At 34.1% G+C, this 15001-nt stretch overlaps 1 protein-coding gene across 1 annotated transcript in view; it reads right to left on the reverse strand.

Moving 5' to 3' along the window:
* Positions 1-7713: 7713 nt before the first annotated feature.
* LOC138698279 (cytochrome P450 4C1-like) overlaps positions 7714-15001 on the reverse strand; it is a 45425-nt gene continuing 38137 nt past the window's right edge. The window contains exons 10-11 of the mRNA XM_069824068.1: positions 10292-10460; positions 7714-8602 (exon numbers count right to left, since the gene is read on the reverse strand). Of these exons, the coding sequence (XP_069680169.1) occupies positions 8247-8602; positions 10292-10460 (525 nt within the window). The 3' untranslated portion in view covers positions 7714-8246. The remainder of the gene's footprint in view (positions 8603-10291; positions 10461-15001) is intronic.

Genomic DNA, 15001 nt, shown 5'->3' on the forward strand with positions numbered 1-15001 from the left:
CAGACTTTACAGATCGCCATCTGTTGCTACGACGTTCAAGTTATACCGTACACGTTCTCAAGTTCAGGTTGAACGCCTTGATTAATAGGCAACTTCTCTGACATAAAAGCTGAAGCTCGCTTCAAACCGCTGACTCACAACAGTGACGTCATGACACACTTTGAAATGGACACCCAGTACACGTTGCATGGCTTACGTCAGTGATATGAAAGCATGCGCATTTTTCTGACCTTGACGTCGTGCGCGGGCAGCAAGCGCTAAGTATGGAAAGAAGAAGGGTTGTGTATATGAATAAGCAACCTTTTGGATTAAGAAAACAGTGGTGCACAAACTTCAAACGGAACGAGAAATTTTATGTCGTTATTTTTATATGGCTTCTTTCTGTTTAATATTATCTATATTGTTTGTAAAACAAAAGTACTAACACTGATTTCTTAATATTGCACTTGTGTTTTAAATCTTAATAACATAATAGTGTTAAGAAGGAATATTCACTTAAATTCCATAGTAGTATAATATTATACCGTATTAAGTGAATGAAACACATCATTCATAAAGAAAGTGATATTCCAAAGAAAGAGATTGAGTATGACATGATAAGTTGGAATTTATATTGATGGTATCTTTAGCCTTACAAAAGTAATCAATAAACTAATCAAAACAATATTACCGTACGAAGCGAAGTTACCTAGGTATTGTATCTGTCTGAAGTGTAACTAATATTACATAACAAAACTCTTATCGCATTATGCTTTTAAGGTGATATTTGAGAGCAACTTCCTATCATCAGAATATTAAATTATTTTCTCGAAATCTGCTGAAGCTATAGAGCTGAAATTTTTACAACACATTGGGCAAGTATCTTTTCCTTATGATGTAACAGTAGTTGCTTTGTTAATTCATTTCCTTACAAACAATTTCCATGCGAATATTTTCAAAATTTTCAATACACTATCTTAAGTAATACGTATATACGGTATATTAGATTTACGAAAACATTCTGTAAGGCTACTAAATAAATAGGCCTATACCTGAAAATTTCACTTTTCTATACGAAAAACTGAGAAAATATTTCTTTTGAATAAAAAAATCAAACTTGTGAAAAATGAGCATTAAAATTAAAACTTACATTCTTATAATGCACTTATACTTCTCAGGCAAATCTAAAAATTAACATGGATACAGTTTTAATAAGTTCTCTTCCCTTTATCCATTGAATCAGTGCTGGCCATCCCTGAATATAGCTCGACCATGTGACATATACCACCTCTTTCGTCTGTCTCCTTTCCGCTGTGAAGCGATCAGGCTCTCCTGGGCTCTAAAGCGCGCGCTTGCTCCTGTGGACATCAATTGCATGACTGGCTTATGTTATTTGTTATGTAGATTTATTAACCTCTTTCTTGTACTGATCTATCAATTTCTTTTTATTTCTAGGTGCTTCCAGTGACATAGTGAGTACAGTCCATCCTTTTCAAGAGTGAAACGTAATGTGCTACTGTTATTTCTACATTAATCTTTAAGGATATTAGCGTTTATCGTCCATACAAATTATGTCTATTTTTAATTTGATTTTAAGAACACGTGTTTTAATCTAATGCTACGTAAAATATTAAATTGCTACAGAGATGGAAACATCTGTTTTAAACGTTTTTAATTGTATGCAAAGCAAAATATTAATATTCAGAGCTTTAATTCTGTGGCGTTGATCAGAACATTATAACTTCGACCTTTTTTAGCTGAAAGCGCAGCTCTATATATCTAAAAAAAATAGTTCTCTTTCGTTTGGTATACCCATCGAATTTTATATTATTTTCACTTAAATTTGTTGTAAACTAGAATTATGATTTGTATAGGAAAAGTGAAAATAAAAATGCTTGTATCTCAAAACAGGCTTTTGGAGTTATCTTGTATATAGGCCTATTATAAATGTTAGAGAATAAATTTTCAAATGCGACTTTATTCAAATCTATATTTTATTCCTTTTTCCAACATAGAAGACTAATTTGAGACGATACTCATAACCTGTGTTGTGATTATTTTTTTAATTATTTGCATTATAAAATATTAATAGGCTATTCAGATTTAATTATGTACTTATATAATAGTAATGGGAAAGAACAAATTTTCGAATGTGACTTTATTCAGATATGTTTTACTGTTTGCTTACAACATACTACAAACACAAGGCTTATACGAGGCCAGTAAAATACTCAAGGCCTGTGTTGTGCTCAATTTTTTTTTTTCATTTTTTAAAATATACAATTATACGATTATTTAATATGTATATATAATAAAATTAAAAGGGAATAAATGTTCAAATGTGACTTTATTCATTTATCTTTTTCTTTCGATTTACTGAGTAAGCAATCCTTCGCGCGTCCGCGCTTTCACGGCTTACGGCTAGTCGGCGGAACCAGCTGTTAAGTCTCCTGCCTCAATCGCGCAGAAGGTCGTGTCAGGCGTCAGTGTGAGTTATACTCTTGCAAGACAGGCACTTGTTTTTTTACGCGACATAGTACAGTGTCTGTAATAGACATGTCTTAGACTTTTTTCATGGAATTTTTCAAAATAGGATGATTTCTAACAAAATGTCCTGCAGTACTTCATAGTGGACATTACTGGCTATCATGTAGCCCAGGTTTAAACACTTGCGACTATTTCCTGCAGGGATTGCTTGAGAGCAAAATTTTCAGTCAACAAATCACAGGATATGTAAGAATATCAACAAAGAATATTGGAAGTTTGCTGATCTATTGCTGAGGACATATGGTGTAGATTTGTTTCTAATTTAGCTCGCCCTCTGTAAGTAGTGCAGCAGTGTAATGGTGGTCACATCGAACATTTTGCAAAGTTCAAGTTGTCTTAATACAGTGGTTCCCAAGTGTGCTCCGCGGATCCCTGGGGATCAGCCAACACTTATGAGGGGTTCCGCGGTTGGTAATATATATTTTGAAATAAATAACATCGATGGCTTAGTGCACACATGTGAAGGGTACACGGGAAAAACGAACAATGTCACAATGCTGTTAAGGGTGATGTCTTTATCTAATTCACTGTATTACTACAAACTTTAGTGTTATTTTTACCAAAAGTGGTAAAGGAGAATTAAATCCACGGATACAATCATCATTTCCTTCGTTTCAAGTAGAAACATCAATAAATTTTGCAGTAATATACTGAAATAGATCACTATCTCACCTTTAATGGAAATGTGACAGTGTTCGTTTTTCCCGTGTACCCTTCAAGTGTTAAGTACACTTTTTGGTCAAATTGAGTTAAGTACAAAATCGGAGTCCTCTGAGGTGATCTTTATTGTGTACAAATGTGGGAAGTGAATTCTAAGAGTGTCCTATATTTCTGTGTTGGCAAGATGTTGGATTTACTCTAGCTCACGTGCACAAATGCGATAAATGCGCTTGCCACTTCTGTACATTTAAGAACCAATAGACAAAAGTGTTAAGTGCACAGTTACAGCATTTGTGTTATTAAGGTTAAACCATTGTACACTTTTTCAACATTTGTGATTTGATTGGTGTCATTTTCATTCATTGTTGATTTAACTTCAGATGATTATTTTCAGTTCTAAGCTTTATTTGTAGTGCAGTGTTACTGAATTTAATACAGAGACAAACAGCACACAATCCAACCCCTGAAGAACAAAATCTTCGTGTAAAAACTGTCATTGATTCATTTCCTCGTTTAGAGTCCCATTACTGTCGTAAAGATTCTTGAAAGCTGTATTTAGCACATGGTTTGAATTTGGCACTTATCTACCGCTTATATCGGGACCAATATCATAATGGAAAGATTGTCACACTTGTCTCTGAATTCGTTTATCGAAGTATTTTCAAATCATAGGATCCACCACTGTCCTTTCATATTGCAAAGAAGGACCAATTCTCTAAATGTAACGCACATCAAACAGCCAGTAATAAAGAGTCCTTACAAGAAGAGTGGGACAACCACAAATAAACCAGAAGATCAGTCAATACAAATGAAATCAGAGGACAAGAAAAGAGCCATTAAAGATGGTATACCCTTCAGATCCATCACTTTCGATATGCAAGCTATTCTCAGTGAACCTCATGCAGGTGATTGTGACATTTACTATAAACGTAAACTAAATAAAACACTACCGTTTTTCTCGACACGATTGTACAGTACTGTACGCGACTGTACTTGTGAAAGTTAGTAAATCGGAAAGGTAGAAGACCAGATCTCACCCTTGCGTGAGCTGGCCTTCGAACTGTTGTAAAAACCACGACTTTCAGTTAAGGTAGTCAATTCTATTGAAAATTTTTGTCTGCTTGGCGAGGGTGGCGAGTTATTAGTTCTTATCAACTTGGTGTGTGTGAATGTTTGGAGTTTTTTCTCTCGAGACCAACAGTGTAAGAATAAGTTTTTGTAAATGTGCTCGGAGACTTAGGGCCGTATTCATAAACATTTTTAGCGCGGGTTTTGGTGGATGATCAGCGTTTTTCGTATTCATAAACCAGTGTTAGCGATAGGATATGATATGAATTCTGTGCTAGTAACCAGTGGATAGCCGGGGCTAGCTTAGTACGCTCGTAGCGCGTGCTGCGAAATGTCTATGGATAGCACCCTAAAATGTCTTAATTGTAAAATAAATTTGATTAACAATGTTATTTAGTCAGCAATAAATTTTGACACGTATTTTTAAAAATAAATGAATTTCGTCCATTGTTGTGCACGCGTTGTTTCTGCTATTTATATTGTGAAGTCAGTTTTTATTCATTCAGTACGAGCAGGCTTATGTAAGGTGTATGTGTTAAACGGTGTGTTAATAATCACGTATTAATAATAATAATAATAATAATAATAATAATAATAATAATAATAATAATAATAGTCTAATGTGTCCCTTGAAGGGCAAAGGCCTCCTGCTAGAGGGTAGCTCTGTTTCACTAACGCGGTGAGCTACTCCGCGTTAGGTTGTGTCTAGTGTTTCTTTGTCTGGTTGGAGTTGATTTCGCTGTCACTTTGATTAATTTGATTTCACTAACACTTTGATTATATTGAATGCACTTTCACTGAGTCAACTTGGGATGTTGTTTGTGGCTGGCACTGTCTTCGTTTGTAGTCGACTTCCAATTGTTCTCCATGTTCCCCTGCTTCTTGCTATTCTGGACCATTGCTGGCCTGCTTGTGTTGTGTATAAGTCTGCCCACCTCTTCCTTGGTCTGCCTCTGTGCCGGTCTCCTGTGCGCGGGTCCCACATGGTGGCTCTGTATGTCCATCTTTCGTCTTTCATCCGCGCGATGTGGCCTCCCCACTTCCACTTCAATTTGTTTGCTCTTTGTGTGACGTTTGTTGTTGATGCCATTTGGGACAGCGAATCATTGGAAATTCTGTCTCTCATAGTTATTCCCAATATCTTTCGTTCCATTTTCCTTTGGCATATTTCTAGCGCATTCATCTGTCTGTTTGTTGTCGACCATGTTTGGCATCCATAAAGTAGTGTTGGGTAGACGCAGGTTTGTAGTACTTCGAATTTGAGTCTTCTGCTGATTGTCTTATCCAGAAGTATGAAGTGGAGGGACCAGAAGGATTTCCAAGCTAAGGATATTCTTCTTCTTATTTCTTTTCCAGTCTTGTCTTTAAAGGAAATTAGTTGGCCTAGGTATGTGTATTCCGTTGCATATGGTAGCGTTGTTCCGTCAGTTGAGATGGGGATTTCATGTCTGTTTGTCATCAGCTGTGTTTTTGTCATGTTCATTGATAGACCTGCGGTTTTGCTTTGTGTACAGAGTTGTTGGAGCATTGACTGTAGTTCTTCTGGTGTTTTTGCGAACAGGACTACGTCGTCCGCGAATCTTAGGTCTGTTAGGTGTCTTCCGTTTATGTTTATTCCCTGTTAACATATTAATATTATTAGAATTATATTAATAACATATTAATTTAATATTACGAATAATTTTAATTTTCATATTATATAGTGTCATCTCAATGGATCAGTGGCTAATAAAATACAATAAAAATAACAGTTCTGCAAATTCAGAAACCAGTCGATCATCTTGTGATATAACACACCTGAGTAGGCCTACTGCTAATTTAAAAACGGGTGAATCAACCAAAAAATGAAAATATGATAAATCATATTTGGCTCTTGGATTTACGTATACAGGCAATAAAATTGCTCCGGACGCCCTTTGTGTGGTATGTATCAAAGTGTTAAGTATTGCATCAAAATTTCGTCATCGCCTGTTTGCCACATCGCCCCCAACTTGAAAGAAATTTGTGAGACGATGTAGTAACACCATTCTTCCACAACAATTTCTATCAGGGACTGGAATGCTTTACCTGCGGACTTACTAATGGGTTTACCAATAACCAAAAATGTATTTAAAAATAGGCTTAAGGACTTTACTAATAGACGGCAGTATAGTATATACACTATTTGTAATTTATATTTTGTTATTTGAAGTGTTGTATCAGTGAAGAAGTGTGTTGTGCCAGTGAAGTGTGAAATGTGTAGTGTCAATGAAGTCTTGTGTAAGTGTAGTGTGAAATGTGTAGTGTCAGTAAAGTGTGTTGTGTAAGTGAAGTGTGTTTGTGTCAGTGAAGTTCTATAGTTCATAGTGGCTATGCAAAGTATTTGAACAGTGAAATGGTTTTGAAGTGTTAGTGAAATCAGGATAGAATCAGTGCAGTGAGTGAGTTGACAGCGAAATAAGTGTAGTGCCGAAAGGTACTTGTGCAGGTACCTATCATACTCGTGGCTCTTGTTCGAACTTAGGGTTAAGATATAAATAAGATTTACTTTAAATATTATTTTAAGTGATCGTGCTTCATTTAATTTAGGCTGCTCATTATTATTATATTATTATTATTATTATTATTATTATATTATTACTATTATTTATTTATTTATTTATTTATTTATTTTATTTATTTAACCTGGTAGAGATAAGGCCATCAGGCCTTCTCTTCCCCTCTACCAGGGGATTACAACTACAATATAAAGAATACAATTACAATTATAATTACAATCAATATTAAATTTACAAATACAATAAAAATCAAGGCACTAAAAGATTAACTGATTAATAAAAGCTTAAGAAGAGAGAAACACTTTTTTATATTAATTAAGTAAAAATTAAACATACTCTACGCAGTAAGAAAATGCTTAATAAGCTTGCTTTTGAACACTACTAAATTCCGACAGTCTCTGATGTCACTGGATAGGGTATTCCACAAGCGCGAGAGCGAGATTGTGTATGATGATGAATAAGATGATGTCTTATGTGTTGGTATGGCTAGTATGCGGCTATTTTGCGTGCGTGTGAAGAGATTATGATATGATGACAGGTAACTGAAACGGGAGGCAAGGTAGGTAGGTATAGAAGTGTGAAGGACTTGAAAAAGGAGAACAAGAGAATGAAAATTTCTACGTTCGTTAAGCCGTAGCCAGTTTAGAGTTTGGAAGGATGGGGTAATGTGGTCGCGGACATCGCAGACGAAGCGAACACAAGAATTATGAACACGTAATTTTTTCGATGATGATGATGATGATGATTATTATTATTATTATCATCATCATTGGTATTAATTATTATTATTAGTAGTATTAATTATTGTTATTAATATTAATTATTATTATTAATTACTATTAATATTGATTATTATTGGTATATTATTATTAACTTATTATTAATTGTTTTTTATTAGTTGTGTTTATTATTAATTGTCATTATTGAGTGTAATTATTACCACTGCCATCGGGTAATATACCCATTTGCAGTGTGAATAAATACTGTACATACATACACATTAGTCATTTTAAAGTATTTTTTAATAATTATGCATGTAATTACTGAAAAAGTACACGCAGTTTATAACCTCATGACTGTGCCTGGTAATTAATGTAGCCTAGTTGTAAACATATTGTCGACGTTAAATACGTATAGAATATAAATAAAGAGTTATATTAAATTGACATCTATATTAATGTAGTGATTAATTTAATTTAATTTAATTTGAGGTACCGTGAATATTTTTTTCGAGTCGAGAGGGATCGGCGATCAAAAAAGTTTGAGAACCACTGTTTAAATTTAATTAAAATGAGTAAGTTACGCTAAAATGTGTTTCTAAATTTTAAAAGCAAATTTATCATAATTTCATGGACCACTGTGTATAAAAGTTACCATTTGAAAAACTTGTTGCATATATATATAGCTACAGAATTTTCCTTTATATTATCTGCAGTGAGTCTGACGATATGATGTTCATTCAACCTTCTTGTTTTCTCTTGGCGTTAGGGATATTCTGAACCCATACTTTGAATTCAGTATAATCTCAAGCAAAAGCACCAAGTCCTCCATTTTGTCAACAGAACGTACTTCATAATGACGTAGAATACTCGACAGAACCGCTTTCACTTCCAGCATAGCAAACCTCTGACCGACGCAGTTTCTGGGACCAGCACTGAATGGAATATGTGCATAAGGATGTCTGTTGGCAACTCTGTCCGGAAGAAAATTGTCTGGATCGAATTTTGTGGGATTAGGAAAAGTATCAGGATCATAATGCACGACAAATGTTGGTATGCATACGGTAACGCCAGCTGGGATCGTGTAGGGTCCTGTAACGAACAGAACATAAAATGATGTTAATTTTATTGTCAAGTGAATATGATTTTCACTAGCAAGTAAGTTGTTTAATTTAATAATTATTATTTAAGTATTTAAGTAGGATATATTCAGAAAATATTAAGGCGTTAGGTACAGCTTAGAGCAGTAAAATTTTAGAATTATTCTACATTTTTTCATCCATTACTGTACCTTGTACAATAATAAAAATTAGTATGTTTAAAACACTCTCCTTCTGCTATATGAAAAAAATATATTTTCACAATTAAAAAAAATTACATTTTTTTTTTTTTCAAAATTCAGTTCACTGTGTAGTGATGAAGCGTTTCCTACATAACTAAAAACTATCCAACATTCTGTGATGAAATTTTTGTGTGTATTTATGCAGTCATATCTACAATATGCTGCAAGATCACTTCTCTCCCTTTGATAGGTTGTCTGATAAAAATAAATTCATTTAAAAAATGATCAAGTATCAGTATTTTCTTTTAACACAAAATAAAAAAAAATATATTTATTAAGGAATGTAGTTGAAAGAGCATGATATTGTAAACATGAGTTTCAGCAATAAAATAAAAGAGAGAGAACATGGAAAAGTTAACAAGTTTATGAGTTATGAGGGAAACGCTTCATCACTACGCAGTGAACTGCCACCATTTTGAATTTTGAAAACAATATATATATATATATATATATATATTTTTTTTTAAATCGTAAAAATATTTCTTATATAGCAAAAGGACAGTGTTTTACACATACCAATTTTCATTATTGTACAAGATACAGTAATGGAAGAAACAAACGTTGAATATTTCCAAAAATTTTACTGCTGTAAGCTATACCTAACCCCTTAACCAAAGAGAAACTTGAACCAGAAAGTTTCCCACTGTTACCAAACCCACTAGATTTAGAGGAAGTAAATCACTGTATACAACTCCTTAAGAACATACGAAATAGAGAAACTAAACCAACTGAAATAAAATTGTCAACTCTAGAAACAATGAAAAATAGGAGGGCCGGATTTAGGTATAGTGCAGCTCCTAGGCAGTGCTAAAATTTGCTGCCCCCCAACTCCCACAAACAGTTTATGAGCAGCTATTATATAGGTCATATTTAATTTAAAATGGTTTTAAATGAAATGTTACAATAATTAAAAAAATAATGAATTACTGGAATCAAAATACATGCATCTTCCTGTAATTTTCAGCAAAGTGTTCATTGACTTTCAGGCTGAAATTGGGGAGCCGATCTTGCTACCAAAAGTGAACTAAATCCATAACACATTTCTTAGACCTATGCCAGATACAATCAAAAGAACACGAGGAAAACAGAAGAAAGAATTTTTAATATCACATCAACAAATCTATTTGTTTTTTGCATAAAAATTTTAGCATCTTTATTTACATATTCATGTTTAAATCTAGAATTAGCCTTTCCATACGTAAAATCGATGTTCTGCTGAAACCACTACATGATAAATCCATATTTTTTAAAAATAATATTTGTGATTTTATAGCGCTCTGAATGAAAATTAAAATTAAGATTGAATTATATTTCATTTAGACAGTGTCATGACACTGGGGCATTATCCCTAAAGCCGCCCCTGTTCCGAAGTACTATCGGTATAATTTGGCATCCTATATAAACAGGATAAATTAAAATTAATAATATTAAAATATTACCTAGTTGCAAATCGCGAGTAGTCTGTCTTCCGATTATCGGGGCACTTGGGTATAACCTGAGCACTTCTTTGATAACCATCTTCAAGTATTGCATGTCCTGCAAATCCTTCATATTCGGTGAACGATCAGAGTCCTGGAAAATATCTCTGAGTTCCTCGTATACTCTGTCCTGCGAAAAATGAAACTGTCAGTAATATATGTTCACATAACAGCAAACTTTACCGGCAAGGCATTCAGTAGGTGCAAATTGAGTCTGTTAAATTAAAATTGAGATAACACAATGCAAGAACTGTGAAATGTTCTCTTGAGAAGAAAGAAGCAAGAGTGGATGGAGAATAAAGGAAGAAAATAAATATTACATACAAATAGTGAATAAAGAAAGGCATATGAGAATAAGAATAGAAGAGAATTGAATCATTAAGGAGGACGAAAAATTACTAGGCAGAAAGAAGATAATTTCATCATCATCATCATCATCATCAACAACAAGATAGGCCATTTGGCCTGTTTCGTCTCAGAAGTTGTCTTCCCAACGACGCCTAGGTCTGCCGATATCACGGACCCCTGTTGGGCGATATTGCAGAACCTGTTTTACTAATCTTTCATCCGGCATCCGGGATATATGTTCCTTCCACTGAACTTGATTTTCTTCAATTCTCTTATTCAAACAAAAAATATTCAGATGTGCTCTTATATCTTCACTTCTAATATGATCTCTAAGAGTACAGCCAGCGACATATCTTAAGAATCTCATTTCAGCTGTCTCTATTATTCTTTTATCACTTCTGTTCATGGCCCAAGTCTCAACTCCATAAGCCAATACTGGTACTGCCATTGTTTTATAAAATTTTAAAACCGTGTCTCTTCGTGTTTTGTTTTTTAATGTTCGTTTTATGGTGCCACATATACTTTGAAATTTATGCACCTTTTGTTTGAGATCTCGCTCCTCATCGAAAGATATATCACACCCCAAATAATTAAAATGTCGCACCTGTTCTAATATATTATTGAGGATAATTTTGGAACGTATCTGATATTTCCCAATAAAGGCCATGACCTTCGTTTTTTCATGAGAGACAGTTAGATTGTACTTGGACATTGTTTTGTTTAGCTGAAAGAGAGCTAGCTGCAGTTTGTCCTCCTTGTCAGCAAAGACTACTTGGTCATTGGCAAATAGAATAGTATTTAAAATCGTCGATCCTACTTTAAAATCATATTTCAACTGCGCTTGCCATTCGGCTATTGCTGCGTCTAAATAAATATTAAAAAGTGTAGGCGACAATGGGCAGCCCTGTCTTACTCCTAAATTGACAATTTCTTTTTTGACATTTAAAATATTTTTAAGATTTCCTTTATCTATACTGATGACCGTCCCTTCATACATTTGCCTTATCATTTCCACTAGATGTTGTGGATATCCTTTATGTAATAAAATGTCCCATAGCTTTTCTCGTAGTACCTTATCAAAAGCTTTTATATAGTCTATAAATAGCAGGTGTGTCTCTTGATTGAATTCTCTTCTTTTCTGAATTATTTGCTTTACTATGAATATGCAGTCTGTACATGCTCGTCCTCTTCGGAATCCATGTTGTTCGTTATTTAATAGAACTTCCGATATGATATTTAGACGTCTTGTTATAATTTTAGCAAAAATTTTATAACTTGTATTTAGAAGGCTTATACCTCTATAATTTTTGCATTCGACTCTTTTGCCCTTTTTAAATATTGGCCGTATTATAGCTATTTTCCATTCACTTGGAATTTGCAAAGTGGACCAGCATATATTTAAAACATCTAGAAAGCGCATTTTTAATTGAGGCGATGCATATTTAATTAACTCTATATTCATTTCATCGCTGCCTGGAGTTTTATTAGCTTTGAATGTGTTTAATATATCATTTAATTCTTCCATTGTAATATTATCTACTTCATTGTAGGCCTATTCGTTACTTTTTTGTTGTGGCTTGATATCAATAGGGTAGGTCCAAAGCTCCTTAAAATATTTTAGCCAGTCATCTTCAGCGATATTATTTAATTCTACTGTATCCTTTTCCGATTTATTCAATTGTCTCATTATCTTATATGCCGATGTTTGAGCTCCATGAACATCATATTCTAAATTGCTGATATATCTGTCCCAACTCTGTCTATGTAGTTTTCTTGTTTCTCTTTTAGCAAGAGCACTTCGTTTCCGATATTCAGTTAAATCACTTTCAGAGTTCGAATTTAAATATTTTAAATATGCTTCTTTTTTATCTTTGATTAGTGATGCAATTTTTTCATTCCATATACTAAGTCCTCTCTTTGTTAATTTCTTATTTCTTTTTCCAAGAGCTTCTGTTGCAGCTTGTATTATGATTTGTTTAAGGTCTTCCCATTCTGTATTAACGTTTAGGCTAATTCCTCGCTGATCCAAATATTTATCCAAACGTTGACAGTATAATCTCCTTATACTATCTTCTTTTAATAGATATACCTTAAATGTTTGTTTCTTACTTCCATTTTCTTTCTTAGTTCCTAACTTCAGCCATCTTTTCAAAATTTTAATTTTGGTCATTAGCATAAAGTGATCTGAAGAAACATCATAACTTCGGTAAACCCTTGTATCTAGCACTTGGGACGATAATCTTTTATTTACTAAGATGTAATCTATTATACTCTTCTGACCTCTGCTAGTCCACGTGTATCTGTGAATATCTCTATGTCTGAAAAAGGAATTTGTCACTTTTAAGTGATTAAAAACAGCAAAGTTTCTCAAACTTTTGCCATTTTCATTCAAAGTCTGTTCTCCATTATTCCCTATTATATCTTTCACTGGTGACTGGCCAATTCTTGCATTTAGATCTCCTCCCAATATTAATTGATCATTTTTATTGACCGTATCTAAATGTTTTTGTAGGTCTTTGTAGAACTGTATGCTTTCTTCTTTTCTCCCTTCTTCAGGGGCATATACACTTATTACTGTTAAATATCCACGTGCTATTTTTATTCTAATACTGAGTAGTCTTTCATTGATTATTGTATAGCTATGGATTCTATTCCTATACTTCTTTAGAATTAAGATTGCTGTTCCTGCAGCAGCTCGTTTCTCTTGCGGCACACCACTATAAAATAATATATAATTGTCCAATTCCTTCGATCCTTGAAGTTTCTTTTTTGTTTCAGAAATTAAGGCAATGTCTACATTGCCTCTCATTAATTCTTTTTCCAATTCAGCCTCTTTATTACATATCCCCCTCACATTCCAGGAGGCTATGTTTAGCTCTTCGTCAATACCTTTGATCAATCTCCTTTTTCGCGCTTGTGTCGTCATCGTTGGATCCGTCCGGCTATTCCCCTTCTGAGATTTATGAGTAATTAATTTTTCTATGGGTGGGTTACCAGCCCGACCGCAAAACCCCCTTCGAGGAGGGCCAGAGTTTGATTTTGGAGTACTTTCTCCTAGATGATTGCCTTCCTAGGCTTTGGAGTCTTCATCTCCCCCTCTATTGTATATCCCCAATAGGAGGGTTGCCTCTTCCACCAAATTTGTCGTACCGAATTAATATTCTCCGCCAATTTGCTGTTGAGGTCTTCACCCGTATCCCTGGGCAAGGGTTTCGTGTTATACCCCACGAGACTGGGTCCTTGGCAGAACTTAGTCACTCCTAAGAGCGTCCACCCCCGCGACTAGGACGCGCCTGCCAAGAATTACTCGAATATACTCAGTTACAGTTTTAACCCCCTGAGCATTTCGAGCCAGGTTAATAGCCCTGTATGAAACCAGGACTAAAGGCAAGAAGATAATTTAATAATAATAATATTTATTTATTTATTTAATCTGGCAGAGCTAAGGCCAATAGGCCTTCTCTTCCGCCCAGTAATTCTAATTGAATACAATTGGTTACATATTTATTACAATCATATTTAGACAGTAAACTTACTTACTTACTTAGACAGTAAAACAACATGAAAGTGAATAATGAAAGTAAAAGTCAATAATGAAAGTTAGATAAGTAATGTTAGTGAGACAAAAATAAACATTGATAAGAAATAATAATAATAATAATAATAATAATAATAATAATAATAATAATAATAATAATAATAATAATAATAGATGGGATAATTTAAATATTTATTCTGTGATATATGTATATATATATATAAAACCATTAAACATTGAAAAACTTGTAACAGCTACAGTATATTTGTTAACGAAAATTGTTTGAAAAATATTTCCTTAATCTATTCTTAAATTGGTTTGATGTCTCATAGTCTCTGACATTGCTGGGTAGGGAATTCCAAACTTAAGGAAGAGCCATAGAGGAAGAAGATGAATATGAGGATGTTCGGTGGGAGGAATGGATAATATTGAGGAGTGTTGTGATTGTGTGTCTATAACAGTTTTCGCTGTAAGAAAAATCCTAATGTAAACATAATCACGTTGTTATCATACCCGTGTCCACACCTGTGCAGTAACGGTCAGCGCGTCTGGCCGCGAAACCAGGTGGCCCGGGTTCGAATCCCGGTCGGGGCAAGTTACCTGGTTGAGGTTTTTTCCGGGGTTTTCCCTCAACCCAATACGAGCAAATGCTGGGTAACTTTCGGTGCTGGACCCCGGACTCATTTCACCGGCATTATCACCTTCATTTCATTCAGACGCTAAATAACCTAGATGTTGATACAGCGTCATAAAATAAAATAAATAAAAAATTGTCATACCCGTGA

The sequence above is a fragment of the Periplaneta americana genome, chromosome 4, assembly GCF_040183065.1.
Source record: "Periplaneta americana isolate PAMFEO1 chromosome 4, P.americana_PAMFEO1_priV1, whole genome shotgun sequence".
In the NCBI taxonomy this organism is placed as follows: domain Eukaryota; kingdom Metazoa; phylum Arthropoda; class Insecta; order Blattodea; family Blattidae; genus Periplaneta; species Periplaneta americana.